The sequence below is a fragment of the Perca flavescens genome, chromosome 15, assembly GCF_004354835.1.
Source record: "Perca flavescens isolate YP-PL-M2 chromosome 15, PFLA_1.0, whole genome shotgun sequence".
In the NCBI taxonomy this organism is placed as follows: Eukaryota; Metazoa; Chordata; class Actinopteri; order Perciformes; family Percidae; genus Perca; species Perca flavescens.
The window spans coordinates 14,820,823-14,838,856 of record NC_041345.1 but is presented as its reverse complement, the minus strand read 5'-3'; the positions used below and the strand labels follow the sequence as shown (position 1 = coordinate 14,838,856).

Below are 18,034 nucleotides of genomic sequence, written 5' to 3'. Positions count from 1 at the left end.
GTTATGCTTAAACTGCCTGATTCTGCAGAAATAGTTTCAATAGGACAAAGGCAAATGAAGATGAGAGCAGTTACAGTCAACCATAGTTCCATCGAGACATCAGCAAATGTTGCCTCACTTCATATGCCATGCACACTCTAAACTGAAACAGGTCTATGGATGAAAATGCTGATGTGGAAGTAGGAAAAGTGACATCTCAAAACATGTAATTAGAAATGAGTGGTTTATTGCCCTTCTGCTATTGTGTCTGGCATGTTTTCCCCACACACTGGGAGAAGACCGCCCCCTTGTGTTAAAACAGGAAAGATGCATGGAACTATGAGATAACATATCAACTTCACTATGACACCAGTGAAGATACAGTATATTAGTTTATGTACCACAAAAAAAAAAAAAAAAAAAAAATCCAGCCTATGAAACATTTCAAAAGCACAACAAATAGATAACACAATTATCTTAGAAAAACAACACTTGGTGGCATTTGTATTTAGCTGATTTTTGTTATAGTTTGTTCAAGACAAAACCTGAAAGTTGATACTTAAGTGCTAGTTTGCATCTCAAACCACCTGCTTGTTACATTTCAATACATTAGGGGCATTAATAACTGATAAGTACCTGATCCTCTCTAGTCTGGTCTGGATATTAGACAGCTGGATGGTCAACAGATCAACATCTTGAAGAGGATTAGTCATAATAAAGCTGTGGCATCCAAGTAAGCATCAGGTCTGAACTATTCAACTGTGTTTCCTTAAAGTAAGACTCAAATGTGAGTTTAACTTTAAGGTAACTGAACCTTCATCTGAGTAATCTTTTGAAGACAGTTACATTTTTGTGTATAGATATGTGTGTGTAAAATATGGGAGCATTTTGTTCATGAAACCTGCATGAATCTTGACAGTAATTACACACAATGAAGGAGAAATTATGACTTTACATCTTCCAGTGCGTGTGAATATATTCCAGTGAACTGTCTGGAGATTTCTATCTTTCCTCAGACAAAGAGCTGCTCGTCCTTCCCTGAGTGGCAGCGTCTCAGCTTCAGGCCAGACAGGATCTTCTGTGCTGGTGAGGTCAGGTTGTGCTCAACAGGAAGTGTCTTTGGTGATTGACACAGAGCCTGACTCTGTCCAGCACTCTGTCTGTTATTGGACAGATTGATGTTCTGATCAGATGAACACCCAGATGCCACCACCTTAGAAGACTCCTGTGTTGTACTGGATGATGTCGCAGTTGTAGATGATTCCAGTCCCAGCATGAACTGCACAACCTTGCGGGGACTCAGTGGGACGTCCATTTTACTCTCTGTGGCAATGGGGGCCGGGTGGGGCTGGTGGGTGCTCTCAAAGTAGACGCCTAAGTTTTGGGAAAGTCTCTGTGTCCCTGGCTCTGGAGAGGAGCTCCGGCTACTGTCTGCACTCCCTGGAAGCCCCCTTGCTGGGGCTGCCGGCTGTCTGATTGGACGACCTGGGTTGGGGAGTCGGGTTCCTGAGTTATGATGCCGGTAATATTTCACAGGCTGTCTCGTGAAGCGATAGTTGGGCTGGGTCCCCAAATGAGAGTCTGGTTCCCCCACCGGCTCACACTGAGGATTGCTCGATACCCCTCTTATAGCCAGGACTAAGGCAAAAGAGGGAGAACAAGCACATGTTTAATTCAAGTAATTAAAGGTTAAAGGGGCACAGGTTATTGATTATAATAAACGTGGCTACAGCATACTGTTTTCAAGCAGTTCAAACACAGAACCTAAATTTGGCAATAGGTAGCAGTACCTTGACTGAAAACTTGACTCAGTTAAATGTTCATACAGAGTTCTTCTGGAAGGTCTACAGTGTAGACTGGAGCTATATCCTGCACTGATTTGAAAGTGGTTAACAGAAGTTCAAAACTAATTTTACTATTCTGCATTTGATGTGTGCGGTTGTGAATAGAAGCCTTGAAGCTGCTTGGTGTTCTAGCCACAGAGAAGAAAGCACCTTAGCACTAAAAGTAAAGCAAGCGAAGAAAAGAGGAAACGTTAGACTCAGCTAAGCAATCTGACTCACCCAGTTTTACATAGGAATATAACTAGATGGTGTCAGCTGGAAGAAACTGGAAGGAAGTCTTAGATCTATAAATAACTGGAGGAAACGTGTAAAGTGAGAAAAAAAAATTGACCCTTGAGGCACTCTGCACCTCCTGTATCTGGTGCTTAGGAAGATACTGTGTAACTGCAAGCTAGTACAAACCACCCGTTTGTGATAAATAAAGTAAACAACTCGGGAGCTGTATGTGTCAACCAAAAAGGCCACCCAAAAGATCTCCAGAAAACATTAAAGAGAAAAACATGCCCTCAAGCAGTAAAGGTACAATAAGACACAGTAATCGATAGCTCATTATACCAACAACTAAAAACCCCAACATCTACAAACTACATAAGACTTCAACACTATGAATTCAATTCTATCATTATCTTCACCTATGCTAGTCAGGAGTAACTGCTCTATCCCTAGGTCATGCCTACCTGCTCTCTCATTGGCTTCAGGGCTGAGCTGGTCCACTGCCTCATTGGATGAAGATTTGTCAGATATATAACCCTCGCTTGACTCTCTCTTGATTGTTCGACTCTGTTGGAATGACACAAGTTGAGTGGTGGATTTCTGCAAGTGTTTACAGACCACGTCTAAACCTGAGATACTGCAGCACTACAGCATGTGATAGTCATTATTACGGGAGAAGGCCATTAAATACTGCTGGATGATTATGCCTCTTTTACATCAGGTACACAGTGAATCCTTGTCCAGGACATTTTAAACTATGAGATTAAGTAACCCAGTATTAAGCGCTGTTTTAACTCTCCTGAAGGACAGATAATTTAACTTTTCTGCCTCTAAGCTAACTGATACAGCCACTGTAAATGTATACAGTGGGGTAAACCATTTTTTCCTTCATAAGCAATAGCAGTGAAATGTCCACACAAAGTAGTATAGATTGACAGAAGGCTATGCTTGTCAGAGACCAGAGAGCAGGGAAAATGCAGCAGCTGTGCAGCATGTTAATCCTGACAGAATGAACATGAGGTTAAGGTGCTAAGGCTCTTAAAAAGGTTAATCAAACTTGAAAAATAGCTCAGGTCCAAACTCACTCAGCTGTACTGTATGTGTCAGGCTTGTGCACAATTCAGAATTGAATTGAGAATGACTCCTAAATTCCAATTCAATTCTTGAATTTGAATTTATGTCAAAAACAGGATCTAGAATTACAATTCGAATTTGAATTAAAGGAAGCAGAATTGCAATTCAATAAAAATTCAAAGAAATTCATATACATAATTTAAGTGAAGTGTTTAACAATGAAGCTTTACAATATATGTCAGCTATGATTGCATTACATATTCTATAAACGATATTAGTCTGAACTACTTGTACAGATTACATTAACAGGAAATGTTTTCCCCCAGCAATGAATGTTAAAAGCTCTAGTCACAGAACAAATAGTTAAGTTTGATTTATTGTAATTGTAATTTTGTGGAACATGATGGAACATGACTCCATTTTCCAGAATGCTTTACTTTAAACAAGTATTTAAAATTGTTGCCAAACAATGTGAGATGGACATTTGTTTGAAAGCTTCTTTTCTACACAATTTGATGGTCAACACTGGACCTTTTAAGTTTCAAGTACCTTACAACTTCAGATTACAAACGTTTATAGATTTGACACCTGTAATAACAGCGACATGGAAAATAATAGCAGGCCTAAAAGGTCATCTGTACTAGTTCATTTTGAAGAACCAATTCCAACACGAACACCTGGAAACCACAGAGTCATATGCAAACACTGCAGTGCTCCAGTCTGTGGCTCCATCAAGGCTACTTCAAATTTCAAAAGGCATCTACAAGTAAGTTAACAGATAGACAGTCTTTTATTTTGAAAACCATCTCTTGATGGTATTATGCTACTGATATTTGATATCATCAATATTGGGGTCACTACTCAAGAACATGTTATACACATTATTCATTTAAAAAAAACAAAAAACATAATGCATTACCTTACTTGTTATTCTCTCTGGATAGTAACTCATTACATTACTGTAGCGCAACACAGCAAGAGCCTGGCATATGGCTCATAAAGGGCTTAAACACACCAACTCACAACAACAGTAACAGTAACATTAATGTGTTACATTACTCAGTTACAGCCAAATGTGATTATATCATGGCTTTACTTCTTAAGGAAGTAATGTAAAGTAATCCCCCAACACTGGATATCACATGTGTTTAAAAGCATGCAAGCACACTTTTTTCTTATTACTTATTGTAAATCAAGAAAACAATTCAATTGTGGAATGAATAGAAATATTTGTTCTCTGAAAGAGTGATCTATATTTTGGAACAAAATGTATGCAGGGTTGAGGAGTGACTAGTTAAGTCTAATGACATTATGTTATTAAATTACAAAATTAATGTAATTGTATTTAGTTGTATTACTGAGGTAACATGTGTAATTTAATTAATCAAATCAAAAGGAAATTGCTTTGCATTGATAAAGTAATCCAAATTAAGTAATCCAAACCACATTTAATATGGGTAAGCAATTACATTTCCAAAGTAACCTTCCTAACACTGGAATGTATGTGAGATTCAACACATTCTTTCTGTTGTGTGACTGTGTGGAATTTCTTTGAATTGCCATGAATTTAATTCCACTTCCTGTCATTCCAATTCCAATTCAACATCCTGTGGGGCGGAGTCAATTCAATTCAAATTCCAATTCATGAATTGAATAGAGGCCAATTCTGAAATTCTGAATTTTGCACAAGCCTGGTACGTGTATGCCAAGCAACTACTGCTGATCCCCTTTTACTCAACTAGCAGTCAAATGCTATACTTGAATACAGCAGCAACCACTAAGTCTGTGTTTGAGTTGAATGTTTCATCAATGCAGTACTTACTTCTAGTAAGTGTGATCGCTCTCTAGAGGAGGCTTCGTGTTCCAAGCCGGTGTAAACGTCCCTGTCCAGGGCACAGGAAGCTCTGGGAGGGGTGTCTGGAAGAGGTGCAGTGGGGACTGGGGGAGTGGGCGTACTGGGTCTCTGCTGAAGGCCAAAAATCTTGTCATGGTGTGTGATGAGGAACTCAACCAGTACAGCCTGGTAACTGGTCTCGAGCAGGGCAATCATTGGCATGTCCGTAGACACAAGAGGGCGCAATAGTGTTGGCCCAAACACAATACCCAAATTGCTAGCGGACATCTTGTTCTCGTAGTTCTCTGAAACTCTGTGAAGACAGATAGCAGACAAATTTAAGATTCATGAAAATTCAAGAAACGTCTTCTGGCAGGGATGGGTAAAACCAGGTAAAATGTAACTAGAGAGGTCTGTAACCCTGCTGCATGCTCACTTTTGCAGGTGAGATATCAAGTGCTGCAAGGTGCTGTAGCAATATGGAGGGAGTTTCTGTAGTAGCGTTTGCAGGTTGTGAATGATGTCCGTCTCGTTAGTGTCTGGTGTTGGCTCCCTTTCACTCAGGTGCTGAAGGGTCTTTCCCACCATGATGAAATTATTGTACAGGTCAAAGGTTAGTAAAGGCTCTGGGAGCTGGAAGAGAGTGAGGAATGGAAAGGTTATTCACTGAGATCAGAGAAAAGCTATGACAGGTCTGACACTACCTTCTCTTATAATCGGACTAATTCATTCAGTAAAGTTCATTTGGCAATGACTCCTGTACCTCCTTGAAGAAGTGTTTAAGGATTGAGGTGATGTCATGCGGTGAAAGGTCAGAGAGCTCCACCTGCTCCTTTTGCGTCTCAAAGGCCTGACAGAGCTTCTGAATGCGGGGCTTGGACCCACTCACACGATACACCCCCTCAGAGAAAAACAAAAGCAGAAAACTGTTAACAGACCACAAGAAACACTTGACAGTCTTTTTTTTTTTAAACATTTCGGTCACTGTGATGGTAAATAATACCTGGATCGAGAGAGCGCGACTCTCAATCTCAGACGTGCAGAGCAGCACCACAAAGGGCACCTCCTCTGGCCTGTCACGACACAGCAGAGAGAGCTCCACTCCGAACACAGTCCCCTTCCTGTGCTCACACTCCAGCTGACACACCTCCATACACTTCCTGTGCAAAGCCAGCCCGCACTGAAGGTGGGACGAGAGCAGGACAGAGGATATTAACCACCTTACTCAGCACCATTCATGTTCTGCTTTTCTTCTCAGAACGACCTGTTATTTTGTACCTCCTCACATTCGACCCCACTGACAACAATGTAGTTTTCGCACTGCTTGCATTTGACCATCTTGCTCTTCATCTTCCTGAGTCGGTGTGTCAGTGCAGCTCGTGAAATCATGCGCACTTTGACTGGCTGACCATCAGTGTATTCTGTAGGGAGAGGGAGAGGATGGAATCATGCAGTTTAATCACCATATGAGGTTATAGAAGCATAAAAAGGCAGTGACAAACCTGATTCTGAAGCTATATCCCGTTCGTCCATGTCGTCCGATGATACTGTCAAAGTGGATGCGGTTTTAGGCAGCCTCCTATTAGTATGAGCTTCAATTATGCATTCCAGTAGAGGGGAAAGCAAACATGTTTATCTTTGAAATGTTTCCAAATGCATGTGAAAGAAACGTTACAGAAACAAATGCAGGCTTGTGCTTACCAGGGCTGGACAGAGATTCTAAACTGCCTCCAATACTCTCGTTGTCACTGTACCCTGTTCTTCCTAAAGTGCACCAAAACAAAAAAAAAAAAATGAAATAAAAATGTAATGAAAGTAATAATTTATCTTATTATGGTGTAATCATGGGGATTCCTTACTGCCATCGCTGTATCGTCTGAGAGGGCTATCATCTGTCATAGGTGAAGAGTCCTGCAGAGAGCCGAGAGTGTTGCTGGTTTTTCGTTTGTTCCTTTAAAATAAAGAGGATTGTGACAATAAAGAGTTAGTAGAAGTACATACAAATTGTACCCCCAGTGGATATCAAATTTTTTTCTGCTTATCCCACTTGAAATAGATTAACCAATCAAGAGTTGAGCAGTTTTTTTTTTTTTAAGCGACCTCTAGCTCACACGGTAGAGTGTGCACTCCATGTAGACTGAGTCCTTGGCAAGCTATCATATCAATTAAAGGCCATAAAGCACCCTCAAAAATAAATAAAGCAAAATACTCTTTTGATATCCACAGTAAACACACCACAGCTAAAGTAACAGTGGAAACTCATTCATTGGTCAGTTTACCGTACCCTTTCCACTGCGGAATGTACTCCTGGAAGGTAAAAACTTGGACTTGTTGTTCAGGGCGGGGCTTGCTGAGGATGTAGAGCAGGTAGGGCTCGCCAGGCTCCAGGGACCTGCATGTCACCTCCAGGTTGTGATAGCCGAGGGGAACTGGCTCTGTCTGCTGCCGCTGGTAGTAAAACATGTTGACTGTGGCCTGATGCAGAGAGGAGCCATGATGGGGGAGACAAAGAAAATACATTTACTGTGCTAATTTATCAACAAATTGTTGCAGGGGTATAATAAATCATGTCAGCATATTGCTTTGCTTATTATTTTAAATCCTCATCATTGCTAGCAGTGATAACCTCAACACAGAAGAAAAATGCCGCAAAACATGTCTTAATGTGTAGAAATTCTACAAGAGTAATTCCTTTGTTTTATTCCATAATAGAGGCAAGGTTGCAAACCATAAAGCACAGATTAAGTAGATTATTATATTCAAGCAAATGGATGCATTTATTTGTGCAGAAGTGAAGGTGGAGACATGGTTTACTATTCTCTAATAACATATGTTTCATTTTATACACAACGGGAGTTGCTTTAGGCGTTGTAGATGATCTGCCGAAACAGAGAGTACTTGCATCCAAATGCATCCTTAGCTGATGCTGCTATAAACGTTCATATAGTGGCCTAAGTCATAGACATTTACTCGGACTAAAACAAATGCTTGACATTACTATTACATGTCCTATATTTAAACCACAGCCACATTTAATCATGCATGCTTAGAGACTGCTGCAATAAACACCCTATCTAGAAACAAGCTGACAGATGTTTAGTTCCCTTGATTCCATACAAACCTCCTTTAGCACAGTGTCTCCCTGACAGATGAGCTTGCGAACGTGGGCAACAATTCTTTCTTTGACCTTCACTAACTCATCCTGCTGGATCCTGGCGTCATTCGCACATTGTCTGTACAAAAGCTCTGCTTCCATCACCTGGACAGAGACAGAGAGAAGACCTGAGATATGCTAAAGTATCACAAATTTACATACTTTTTATTTAATTGTTATTGTGTCAGTTGTTATTGTTAAACATCATAAACACTATGAGCAAAATGGTAACAAACCGTATTTATTCTGTACTAAACTGTACCAGAAGTGCATTTCTACAGATTATATTAATGTAGCGCACCTTAGTCTGGGCTTCATCCTTCGACTTCCGCCTCTTATCCATTGTTTTGATTCCAGCTGTGTCGTCTACAGCTTTAGCAGAGACAGCTGTAGCCTTTACTAGCTCATCACAGCACTTGAAGTATTGGTGACGAGCCTTTTTAAAAGCTGTCACTGCTTCGTTCTGAAAACACGCAAGGGGGATACAGACACAGAGGGAAAAAAACAGATTCTTTTTTTACTGTGTGAGCCATGTGCAGTCTAACATGTTCTAAGCAGAAATCAACAAGGTCATAACAGACAGATCATTCTTTCATAGAGAGGAATACTTTTGCTTTAGATGCTTGTTCAGGCATCCAGTCTGTTGAGCTTGTCTTAAATGTGAGTAAATTAGTTTTGACAGTGTAATAAACTGAGCTCAACTTCAGCCCTAAACAAGATAAATCACTTACCATCTTCCTTTGTCCTCTTGCCCACTGGTCCTTAAATTCTCTGCGCCACTTGTCGATTTCATTTCTCTTGGCAGCTAAGGCCTTTGGGACAGAGATAGTGGATTAAACACAAAGTCACATCTACATACCCACCACTAAAAGACAGAGAAGATTTATACTGAAACTCAAACTTTTTGTTTGTGTTTGTGTGGACTTCTATACTTGGTAACAGCGGTTGTGTAGCATTTCTGAAGTCTTTCTAGAAGCCACACTGTTGTTGATGTCTTGCTCTAGTGCCATTGTGTAGATGTACTGCAGTGGCATCATTTCCTACAAAGGCAAGAACCACTTTAGACAGAATTTTTAAGAGAGGCCAAATGTTACAAACAACTTTTTTTTTGTAGGAATTAATTTCAATAACCCTCTGTAACACGTTGTTATAATCACTAAAACATTTTTTTTGGCTTCACATCCAATAAACAAAGCTGTACCTGCTGCCCCACAATGGCCTTTGCTCCTTCAGCTGTCTTCATCACATTTTTTGCAAATTCTTGTTCTGTCAACAAAAATGAAGTTTTTGTTACTCACAATATATTGTACATCAAGACAAGACAAGTAGAATAGAACAGAATAGGACAGTGGACTGACCTGGAACCACAATATTGATTGCTGCTATTAGTGTGTAGCCTCAATATGATGCTTGGAGCTCCAATTTGGATCTGCTTGGTGATATTACCTAGCCTCTATGTCCCTTCAGATAACCCTGGCCTTTCCTGAAAAGCTCATCAAACCTTTTGGAGCTCAGGGAGGGCTGGTGGGTGTTCATTTTATCCTACTCAGTGGAACTGGTTTGCTTAAAAACAGATTTGGTCTGCATCGTGCATCAGCTGTTGATACCAGCAAGTACTACAACACAAAATGAACTTAGACCCATTTGTTTTCAATGTTTCTGTCTGAAACAGTCTGTAGATAATCTGACTGCACTTAAACAGTAAAGGTCATAATCGGATACACTTCTCTGACAGCAGTTCTTGATTTGACTGCTCTTTTTTTTTAAATGGACTCTTAACTGTTGCTATTGGGGATCTCACAATGTTGTTCTAGTATGTGTAATCGACTGTAGTTTGTGGCTGAGCTCCACCCAGCATTACTCATCTGTTGCTATTGCCTAACACGGTCCTCACACAGCTAAGGATGGGGACTATCCTGTTTTGTCTTGCATGCTTAGCATCTCAGTCTGGACACTAGGCACCTGTGCAGGCTGATATGAGGGTAATCACTGTCTATGTACTCTCAAGGCACCCTGTCTCCTTTATTACCCTACCCTGCCTAACCCTGCTAATCTGCCCTCTAATCCCTTCTCTGTGTGTGTGCAGTGTGTAGTTCACTGTGGGGACTGCACCACCTGCAGATGCCCTCACAGAGTGAAATAATACAGACACACCATGTTATAATCTGGTTACAACAACCCTCTAACATGCCTAAAGTATTGGTTCTTTATCGATGGACAATATGAAGCAAGGCTCTGCTCTCCTGAGGCCTAGTGGCTACGGTAGTAATGTCTATTATATATCTGACTTTTCTAGGAATGTGTGGATGTCTTGTGGCCATGTTTCTGGTAATAATTACACTTCTGAATTGAATCAATACACACAGCTCTAGATCTAAGATCTAAAAAGTTCCACCAACTTATACAAAATGATAAATAGGCCACACTTGAAACAAATAAATGGTTGTACTTTTCCAAAACTAGTGACTGCATAGTGGATAACAGGATTTTCATGCACTAGATTCTCTGTTGTAGAGACAGAATATTTGCATTTAATGAGCACCGCATCATATTTGTTTTTGTGTGCAGTTTTTATTCATATGCATTAACATGGGAAGCACAGATGCCTTGATAGAGACACCACATTTTTTTCTTTTATTATTTTACTTTATTGCAACTAATTTACTTAGTTTATAGTACATTCTCATATCATAGCAATGTATTTTTTTGTATATATACAGATCTATGCAATCCATCCAGTGATAGTAATAATCATGAAAAAAGCAACAACAACAAAAGCAAGGTAACTAAAAGTATATTAAAATTAAAAGAGAGAATGAAAGAAAGAAGAAAAAATAAATGTATACATACATAAATACATGTGCCACGTCTGCACGCACACACACACACACACACACACACACACACACACACCTACATACACATATATGGTATGATACGGTTTCCTCTTCTCAGCAGTATGTGCACTTACCCAGGCTGATTCTCTTCTCCATCCATGCCAGGATGTCTTTGGCGTAGCGGCACCACATCTTGGTGTACTGCAATGCGGTCTCCACTCCATTATCACACCGACAGAGGGCCAGGTCCGCTTCCTGGGCTGAGAGGGAGTACATCAGTATCACTGTAGGCCTCAGAAACTTGGAGCTGGACCTTGGGATCACACGGTGTCCATTGGGCTATACACCATAGCTTGTCACTCCTGGAGGACTCAAACAGCCTCCAGCATCCAAGAAACACCTATCTACTTTAAAACCCCCAGCTCCTAGGCTTTCTTAGACAAGACAAAGATGATCAAAAAAAATCAAATGTCACTTAAAAGAAAAGGTATACACAAACCCCAAACAGGAAACAATGACTGAATATGGTCAGTCATAGCTGCTCCTCTGAATAAAAGTCCTATGGTTTCCAGTAGGTTTCAGCAAACGTTATGTATCTCTTCATGTCGGATGTATACTGTTCTAAAATCTCTTTAATCAATCAAAAACCTCTTCCAGTAGACACACATGGGGGTGTGACCTGAGAGAGGAAGGTTTCTATGGACCAAAGACAAACAGCTTTAGCTAAATAACTTCCCTCCTCTTCCCTCTTCCTCTCTGCCTGGCTCCTCCCTCTCACACTTGTTCACTTCTAGTCAGCTACAAAGAGACAAGCCTAGTTGTGAAAGCAGAGTCACCAACACTACTCAGTGCCAGTTTGCAGTATTAGACACCATCATGTCACAGCTCTACTGTGGTCAGGCAGGCAGGGCGTTATATGACAACCACTCTGGTTCTTCCTCTCTGACTCACACTAACACAGGGCAGCCGATGTATGCGTAACAACCACGTGGTCTCTCAAGCGCTCCCCACACCACTTTCTCTTTTCCTCTTTCTCTCTTTGCCCCATTCAGCACAACATCTGCAAACAGATGTCAATATCTATTAGAATACATCTTCATTTTTCTCCTGTCGCCGAAGGTTAGAGCAACAGATGCACTTTGAGAACTTTCATTTCTAACGGTCCACAGTGCAGTTCCAAGTATTCAGCTATGTTTTTAACTGAGCAAGCACACAATGCCAGAAAGAGTGCAACAACTTCTCTCTCAAGTTCCTCACTCGGACATGCTGACTTTATTCTGGTCTGTTCTTTTGCACAGATGCCAAATCCAGTTAGAGTGGTATAAAAATCCAAGCAAAGTGATCTTTTCTTCTCTGTCTTCAAGCAAAATCCCCAAGAAAGAAAAAGCAATTCCAGAAGACTGATGAATTTGCTACCAGCATTGTGTGCCAAAGTTGACCTCTCTTAGCCGTTCCTCTCTGTGTTTTGTTTTAGGAAGAGCTCTGAGCACTTTCAGAAATCAGCCTCCGAGCAGATTCTGTGCTGCCACATGGCTATGACCTCCTGCACTTGGATTGGGGATTATCCTAGTCAGGTCCAGATTGTGGAGTGACAGGCTTTAGAAGAGCATTGAGTAAGGATTTGAACACATGAAAGGGTGCAGATAGGTTTGGACTGGTTTGGAGTTTGGCAAGCATTTTTTCTATTTTCTACTCTGTTCTTTAAACACCATCTGTCTCTGTAATTTCTAATCTCTAATTGCGTGCTGTGATCTGAAGTTTGAGTCAAACTGAGGTTGGAGTACTTGGCAGTGACAGTGTAGTCCTTTTCTCTGTCTCCGCTGTATTTACTGCAATAGCATAACACTGACACATCCTTTTTTTCGGTAGACCCCACCCTCTCAGCTTGTGTCTGAAGTACAAACTGAGAGCAGCTGTCTTTTGATTTAATCCTGTTCCTTTATCGTAATCTTGTTACAACAGGGCAATTACAACTCACAGCTAAACAAATAATGATCGAAGAAAATACTCTATCAAATGTCACAACGGACAGCAGCTCCTGCACATTATCAGTAATGATCTGCTGGGATTTCAGATGTCAGACATAGTGTGGTCTATGTTAAGATGGTAATTAGACCAGTAAATTTAACCACTACACTACAAAGTCTCTAATACACAGACTGGTGGTAACATACAGTATAAAGGAGCCTTGTATTGATTCCCAGTTTCTATCAACTGGACTGACTGACTCACACAGGAGAAGCATACACACATATATCCACACTCATCTTTCTCCCTCTCTCTCACACACACAAATCATACCTGATTGGTTTCCATCCACTTCATTCACCTCAGCACGTATCTGTGGACAAAAAGCATTTTTATTTAGAATTACTCTATGAAGGCATCACCAATCCCCCCCAAACTCACCTACATTATTCTTAAAGTGTTTTCATAAAAATAAAAAAAACACACTATTTCTGGTGTCAGTGAGATCACTAATTTCAACAAGAGAACCAATATAAGTAACAGACAGTAGTATTTCTTGTAATAATTTTAATAACTAGGGATTGATTCCTTACAGACACATCATGTTGCTCTATGAGATCTGCACTTTCTGTCGAGATGGACTCTGAGTCAATGTCTGCCAGCAGATCCTCCCCTTCACTGAACACAGAAAGAATGTACTGGGTAAGAAACATAGTCAAATAGCAATACCTAGAAAGGATCAGGGTTGTTGAGGAACATACTATATACAAACAAACCATTTACCTGCAGCTATGTACAGATGTAGGAAACTAAGAGCACTTCTACTTCACAATATTCAGACATTTGTTTAGTGTCAGGGATGTGATGTTTGGGCAGATGAGTTACCAAAGCCACAAAATTGGATTAAGATAGACTAGACATGACATGATTAAAAACGTGTTTCCAGTGGATGAAATAATAATGGTTGCTTTGAGTTGACACATATATTTGAACACTTTCATCCTGTATGGTTTTCTATGACCAGCCAAGCTTAAAGTGCTCATATTATGCTTTTTGACTTTTTCCCTTTCCTTTATTGTGTCATATATCTTTTGTGCATGTTATAGGTTTACAAAGTGAAAAAGCCCAAAGTCCACCCCAAAGGGACTTACCATCTCCAACAGAAAACACTGTTCACAAACAGCTCCTAACAGCTTTATTGTAGTCAAGCCTTTACTTCCGTGACGAACGTGCGTCACTTTGTAAGACATGTTATAATGCTCGACTAGCTGCTAGCGTGGCACGCCCTCATAGTCTGCTTCTGACTGGCTGGTGGTCCTACCTATAGCTACTGCGCATGTGCGACTCCCAACAAAGATGGAACAGAAGTGAGATGCCTCACTCTGTAGCTAAAACAGAGAGCTCAACACACAGGGTGAAAAGAGGAGCTGCAGCAATGTGCAGTACAAGCAAAATATAGTGTTTTTTGAAAATTAAACCATGTAAACCTATTCTGGTACAACCTCTTAATACAATTATGAACCTGAAAATGAGCATAATATGAGCACTTTAAAGCATCTTTGAATGACGCCTAACAAGGCCAACAAGCCCGGTGATGCAAGAGAAACGTGGTAATAATACTTACGAAGAAATTAAAGATAAATCAAGATTATCAAAGTCTCTGAAGATCTCACTGTATCGCTTGATTTCAGATTTACGATGCACCTTCTTCACATCTGAAATGAGAAATGAAAAAGCTAAGTAATAACATGATCACACTATTTGTGTCCTACGTAAGTAGATCCTGATACAGTATCTCACAAAAATGAGTACACCCCTCACATTTTAGTAAATATTTCATTATATCTTTTAATGGGACAACACTGAAAAAATGACACTTTGCTACAATGTAAAGTATTAAGTTTACAGCTTGTATAACAGTGTAAATGTGCTGTCCCTTCAAAATAACATCATCACATACCCTTCACCATACATAGAGATTGGCATGGAGTACTTTCCATAAAATCATCTCTCATTGCAAATCAAACTAGCTATTAGGCTAACTGACATAAAACCATGCCAATCTCTATGTATGGTGAAGGGTATGTGATGATGTGGGGCTATTTCAATTCCAAAGGCCAAGGGAACTTTATCACTAAATAACTGGCCTTCAAAAATAAAAATCTGCCTGCCTCTATGGGAATTTAACATAGGGGTATACTGACTTTTGTTGCCAGAGGTTTAGACATTAATGGCTCTATGTTGAGTTATTTTGAGGGGACTGAACATTTACACTGTTATACAAGCTGTAAACTTAATACTTTACATTGTAGCAAAGTGTTATTTCTTCAGTGTTGTCCCATTAAAAGATATAATGAAATATTTACTAAAATGTGAGGGGTGTACTCACTTTTGTGAGATACTGTATATGATCCTCAACATCAAACAAAGACTACACAGACATGCTGACACTATCTTAACACAACACAAATATTCTATTGAGGCCAAACCAGAGCCTTTAAAAGCTTTTATGAAGAAATAAATGTAGCATTAAGTTCTGCATATGTGAGCAGACTGCAGATCCACAAATTATGTTTTCTTTCTTTTATAATGCCACAAAACAAATGGAAATATGTAGGTTGGAATGATGAATAAGCCATGTAGCTCTGACCTGCTTTTTAGAGGTCCCTTTATATGTTGGTGATGTGGTTATGGAAGCATACTATATTTTACCTCTGCACTACCTCTTAGTTGCTCAACAAAAGGCATCACAAAACATCTAATCTACACCATACCAACATACTTTGAGAAAAAAAAGTATTGAGGTTAATGATTGTGCTAATAAGATAATTAATAAAGAATATAAATCAAACTTAGTTCCTCCCCTGAAGTCATATACAGCATTTCTTTTACATTTCTGAGAAAAAAAGTTGCTGGACTGAATGTGAACTAAAATATAACACGGAACAAGATGGTGCATTTTGATAACGAAGCCTCAACCTATTGTACTCCAACTACCTACAGTAACTGGTGTTTAACCTTGGGGCACACCAAAAGTTAAAAACTAAATGATTTACAACAGAGGCAAAAAATGAGAAAGAGCTATGTCGCTCTCTCACGAACGTCTCCATTTTGGTCAACCACATCCTGCTTGCAATTTGTGTCAAGTCGCATAATGAACATAGAGTCCTTGTTTTTCACACCAGCAGTGTTTCAGTATTAGGGTGTGAATTGAGAGGCAAGTAAGTTGTTTCAACAAAACTATAGAACAGAGTTTTCCAGTCAAATAGACAAACTCTTGAACGTTTTTGTTTGCTGCAATATATTTTTTTACTGTCATTTATTTGTGAATTTAAGTCACATTATGAAAAGTTCCTGAAGTTCCTAGTGACTTACGAGCATATTGCAAACATGTCTACTTTTCACAAACTTGTCACACCAATCTCAATATCTTAAGTTTGTTTTCTATTTTGTTTTTTTTGCAAATATTAAAGACATACATACAAGCATATCTTGTTATAAAAGAAATACAGAAGTTACACAAAAAAAGACAGAGAAAGAGTTCAGGAAGTTCCCCAGTCGTCCTCTGACTAGGAGGATGCAACACAGCATTGACAAAGGCAGATCCAGGCACATTGTGCATACACCCACATGCAATTCGTATGTCATAATGGCGCTGCAGCAATGTCAGCAAATTTCAGGACATTGCAAGAGAATATTCATCCATTTAAAAACAATCCTAACAAGTGAAGAAATGTACAAACGAACCAAAAAAAGATTCAAAGTACATATACGGTAAGCATGATGGGTAACATAGCCTCTATATGAAGTGAAAGGGAATGCTTCCTCAAAAATCTCTTTCTTTGTACTCACCTGTGGCTTGAGAGGAATCCTTGTTTGGCACTTGGTCTTCCTCCATTTCTTCACTATCACCACAGAAGCCAGACGCTACCAACACCATACACACATCATCTGCCCTTAAGGTCACTGCAATGCACAATACAGAACAGTATAGTTGAGGTGTCAGGAAGTCTGCACTGCAGTGTGTACACACATTGACACTCTTACACTAAATTATTAGCATGCAGCTCTGAGCTTGCTGCTGTTTGTGCTCTCAAAATGATCTTCCTCTGGTAGAGTGGAGGTTGGCCAATCTGTTCAGCACCATAGGAAGAGGAAGTGTATCTTGCTGTCACTGTAGGCCCCACCTACGTACAGAAGGTGCCATGATGTGTAGATTGTGTCGTTTTAGTAAAAAAAGATTTTACGTCAGTGGATGTTGAAATGCAAACAGTTTGGATAGCATGTGTTTTGACAAATTACAGATTTGTAAGATGTGACATCCATAACAGACCTTTATATTGGCAGGGATTGGTGTAACACTGATAGTCACCTATACTGCATGAGAATACATAAAAGAGAATTGGGTTGTACTGTACTGTCTGTCCAACATACAGTACAACCTTCACAGCTTCACAGTTGAAGCAGTGTCAGTAAAACGATGACACCTTGATGGTTACCAAGATGAAACAAGTGAGAGCAAACTCAGTGCTACGTGCTTGTATGACATATACGTGCAATAAATGGCTCACCGTCGTTTTGGGAGAAATGCAGTTCACAAGTGCACATGAGGTGTAAATGAGGTCTCAATTAGTGGTCGCACATAACTTGTAACTATAAGGTAATTGGTTATAACAGCATAATAATATCCAATATTACACCAATCACAAATTCAATTTTTTTTTTTTTTTAAATAAAACATTGTATTTATGGTCGGCAGTGGCACAATGCATAACAAACACTGTTGTGCTCCCATTAATACTCAAATCAAATTCCTGGGAGATTTAGTGTAGCCATATGGGGCAAAATCATGACAGAATAAATACTCTGTAAAATGTAAGATCATACAAACTGTATGCTCTCTTTTGCAGGGGCCTTTTATCAGGTCTTGCTCACCCAAAATGTTCAAATTCAGATATAACTGAAAATAATTAAGAGGTGCAGACTAATGTGTATTTGGATGCGGTTGGGTAGGTTCTTTTATAGGGAACTTTAAGGGCATTTATAACCATGCTACTCCCAAACCACAAGTTTGAGGCGTTAACAGCAGTTTGTCTCGTCTATAACCACGTCAACAGTGAGTTGAAACAAT

At 39.7% G+C, this 18,034-nt stretch overlaps 1 protein-coding gene across 5 annotated transcripts; it reads right to left on the bottom strand.

Annotated features, from left to right (window-relative positions):
- Positions 1–204: 204 nt before the first annotated feature.
- On the bottom strand, positions 205–17,976 carry gmip (GEM interacting protein). Of its 5 annotated transcripts, none has more exons than XR_003694359.1 (22): positions 16,756–17,976; positions 14,528–14,618; positions 13,497–13,581; positions 13,237–13,276; positions 11,070–11,195; positions 9,300–9,364; positions 9,031–9,138; positions 8,830–8,910; positions 8,400–8,561; positions 8,066–8,203; positions 7,229–7,419; positions 6,804–6,895; positions 6,646–6,708; positions 6,447–6,536; positions 6,223–6,365; positions 5,948–6,124; positions 5,708–5,845; positions 5,381–5,577; positions 4,933–5,257; positions 2,501–2,603; positions 1,770–2,117; positions 1,528–1,617 (listed from the first exon to the last, which is right to left on the bottom strand). XR_003694359.1 is itself a non-coding variant. In XM_028598543.1 (22 exons), the coding sequence occupies exons 1-21, from the start codon at positions 16,841–16,843 to the stop codon at positions 2,065–2,067; spliced, it is 2,556 nt and encodes an 851-aa protein (XP_028454344.1). In that variant the 5' UTR covers positions 16,844–17,976; the 3' UTR covers positions 1,532–1,617; positions 2,043–2,064. The 5 variants fall into 5 exon arrangements, 3 of the variants coding, with proteins under 3 accessions (XP_028454343.1, XP_028454345.1, XP_028454344.1); XM_028598543.1 differs by having other exon boundaries at positions 1,532–1,617; positions 2,043–2,117; XM_028598542.1 differs by lacking the exon at positions 1,770–2,117 and having other exon boundaries at positions 205–1,617.
- Positions 17,977–18,034: the final 58 nt, after the last annotated feature.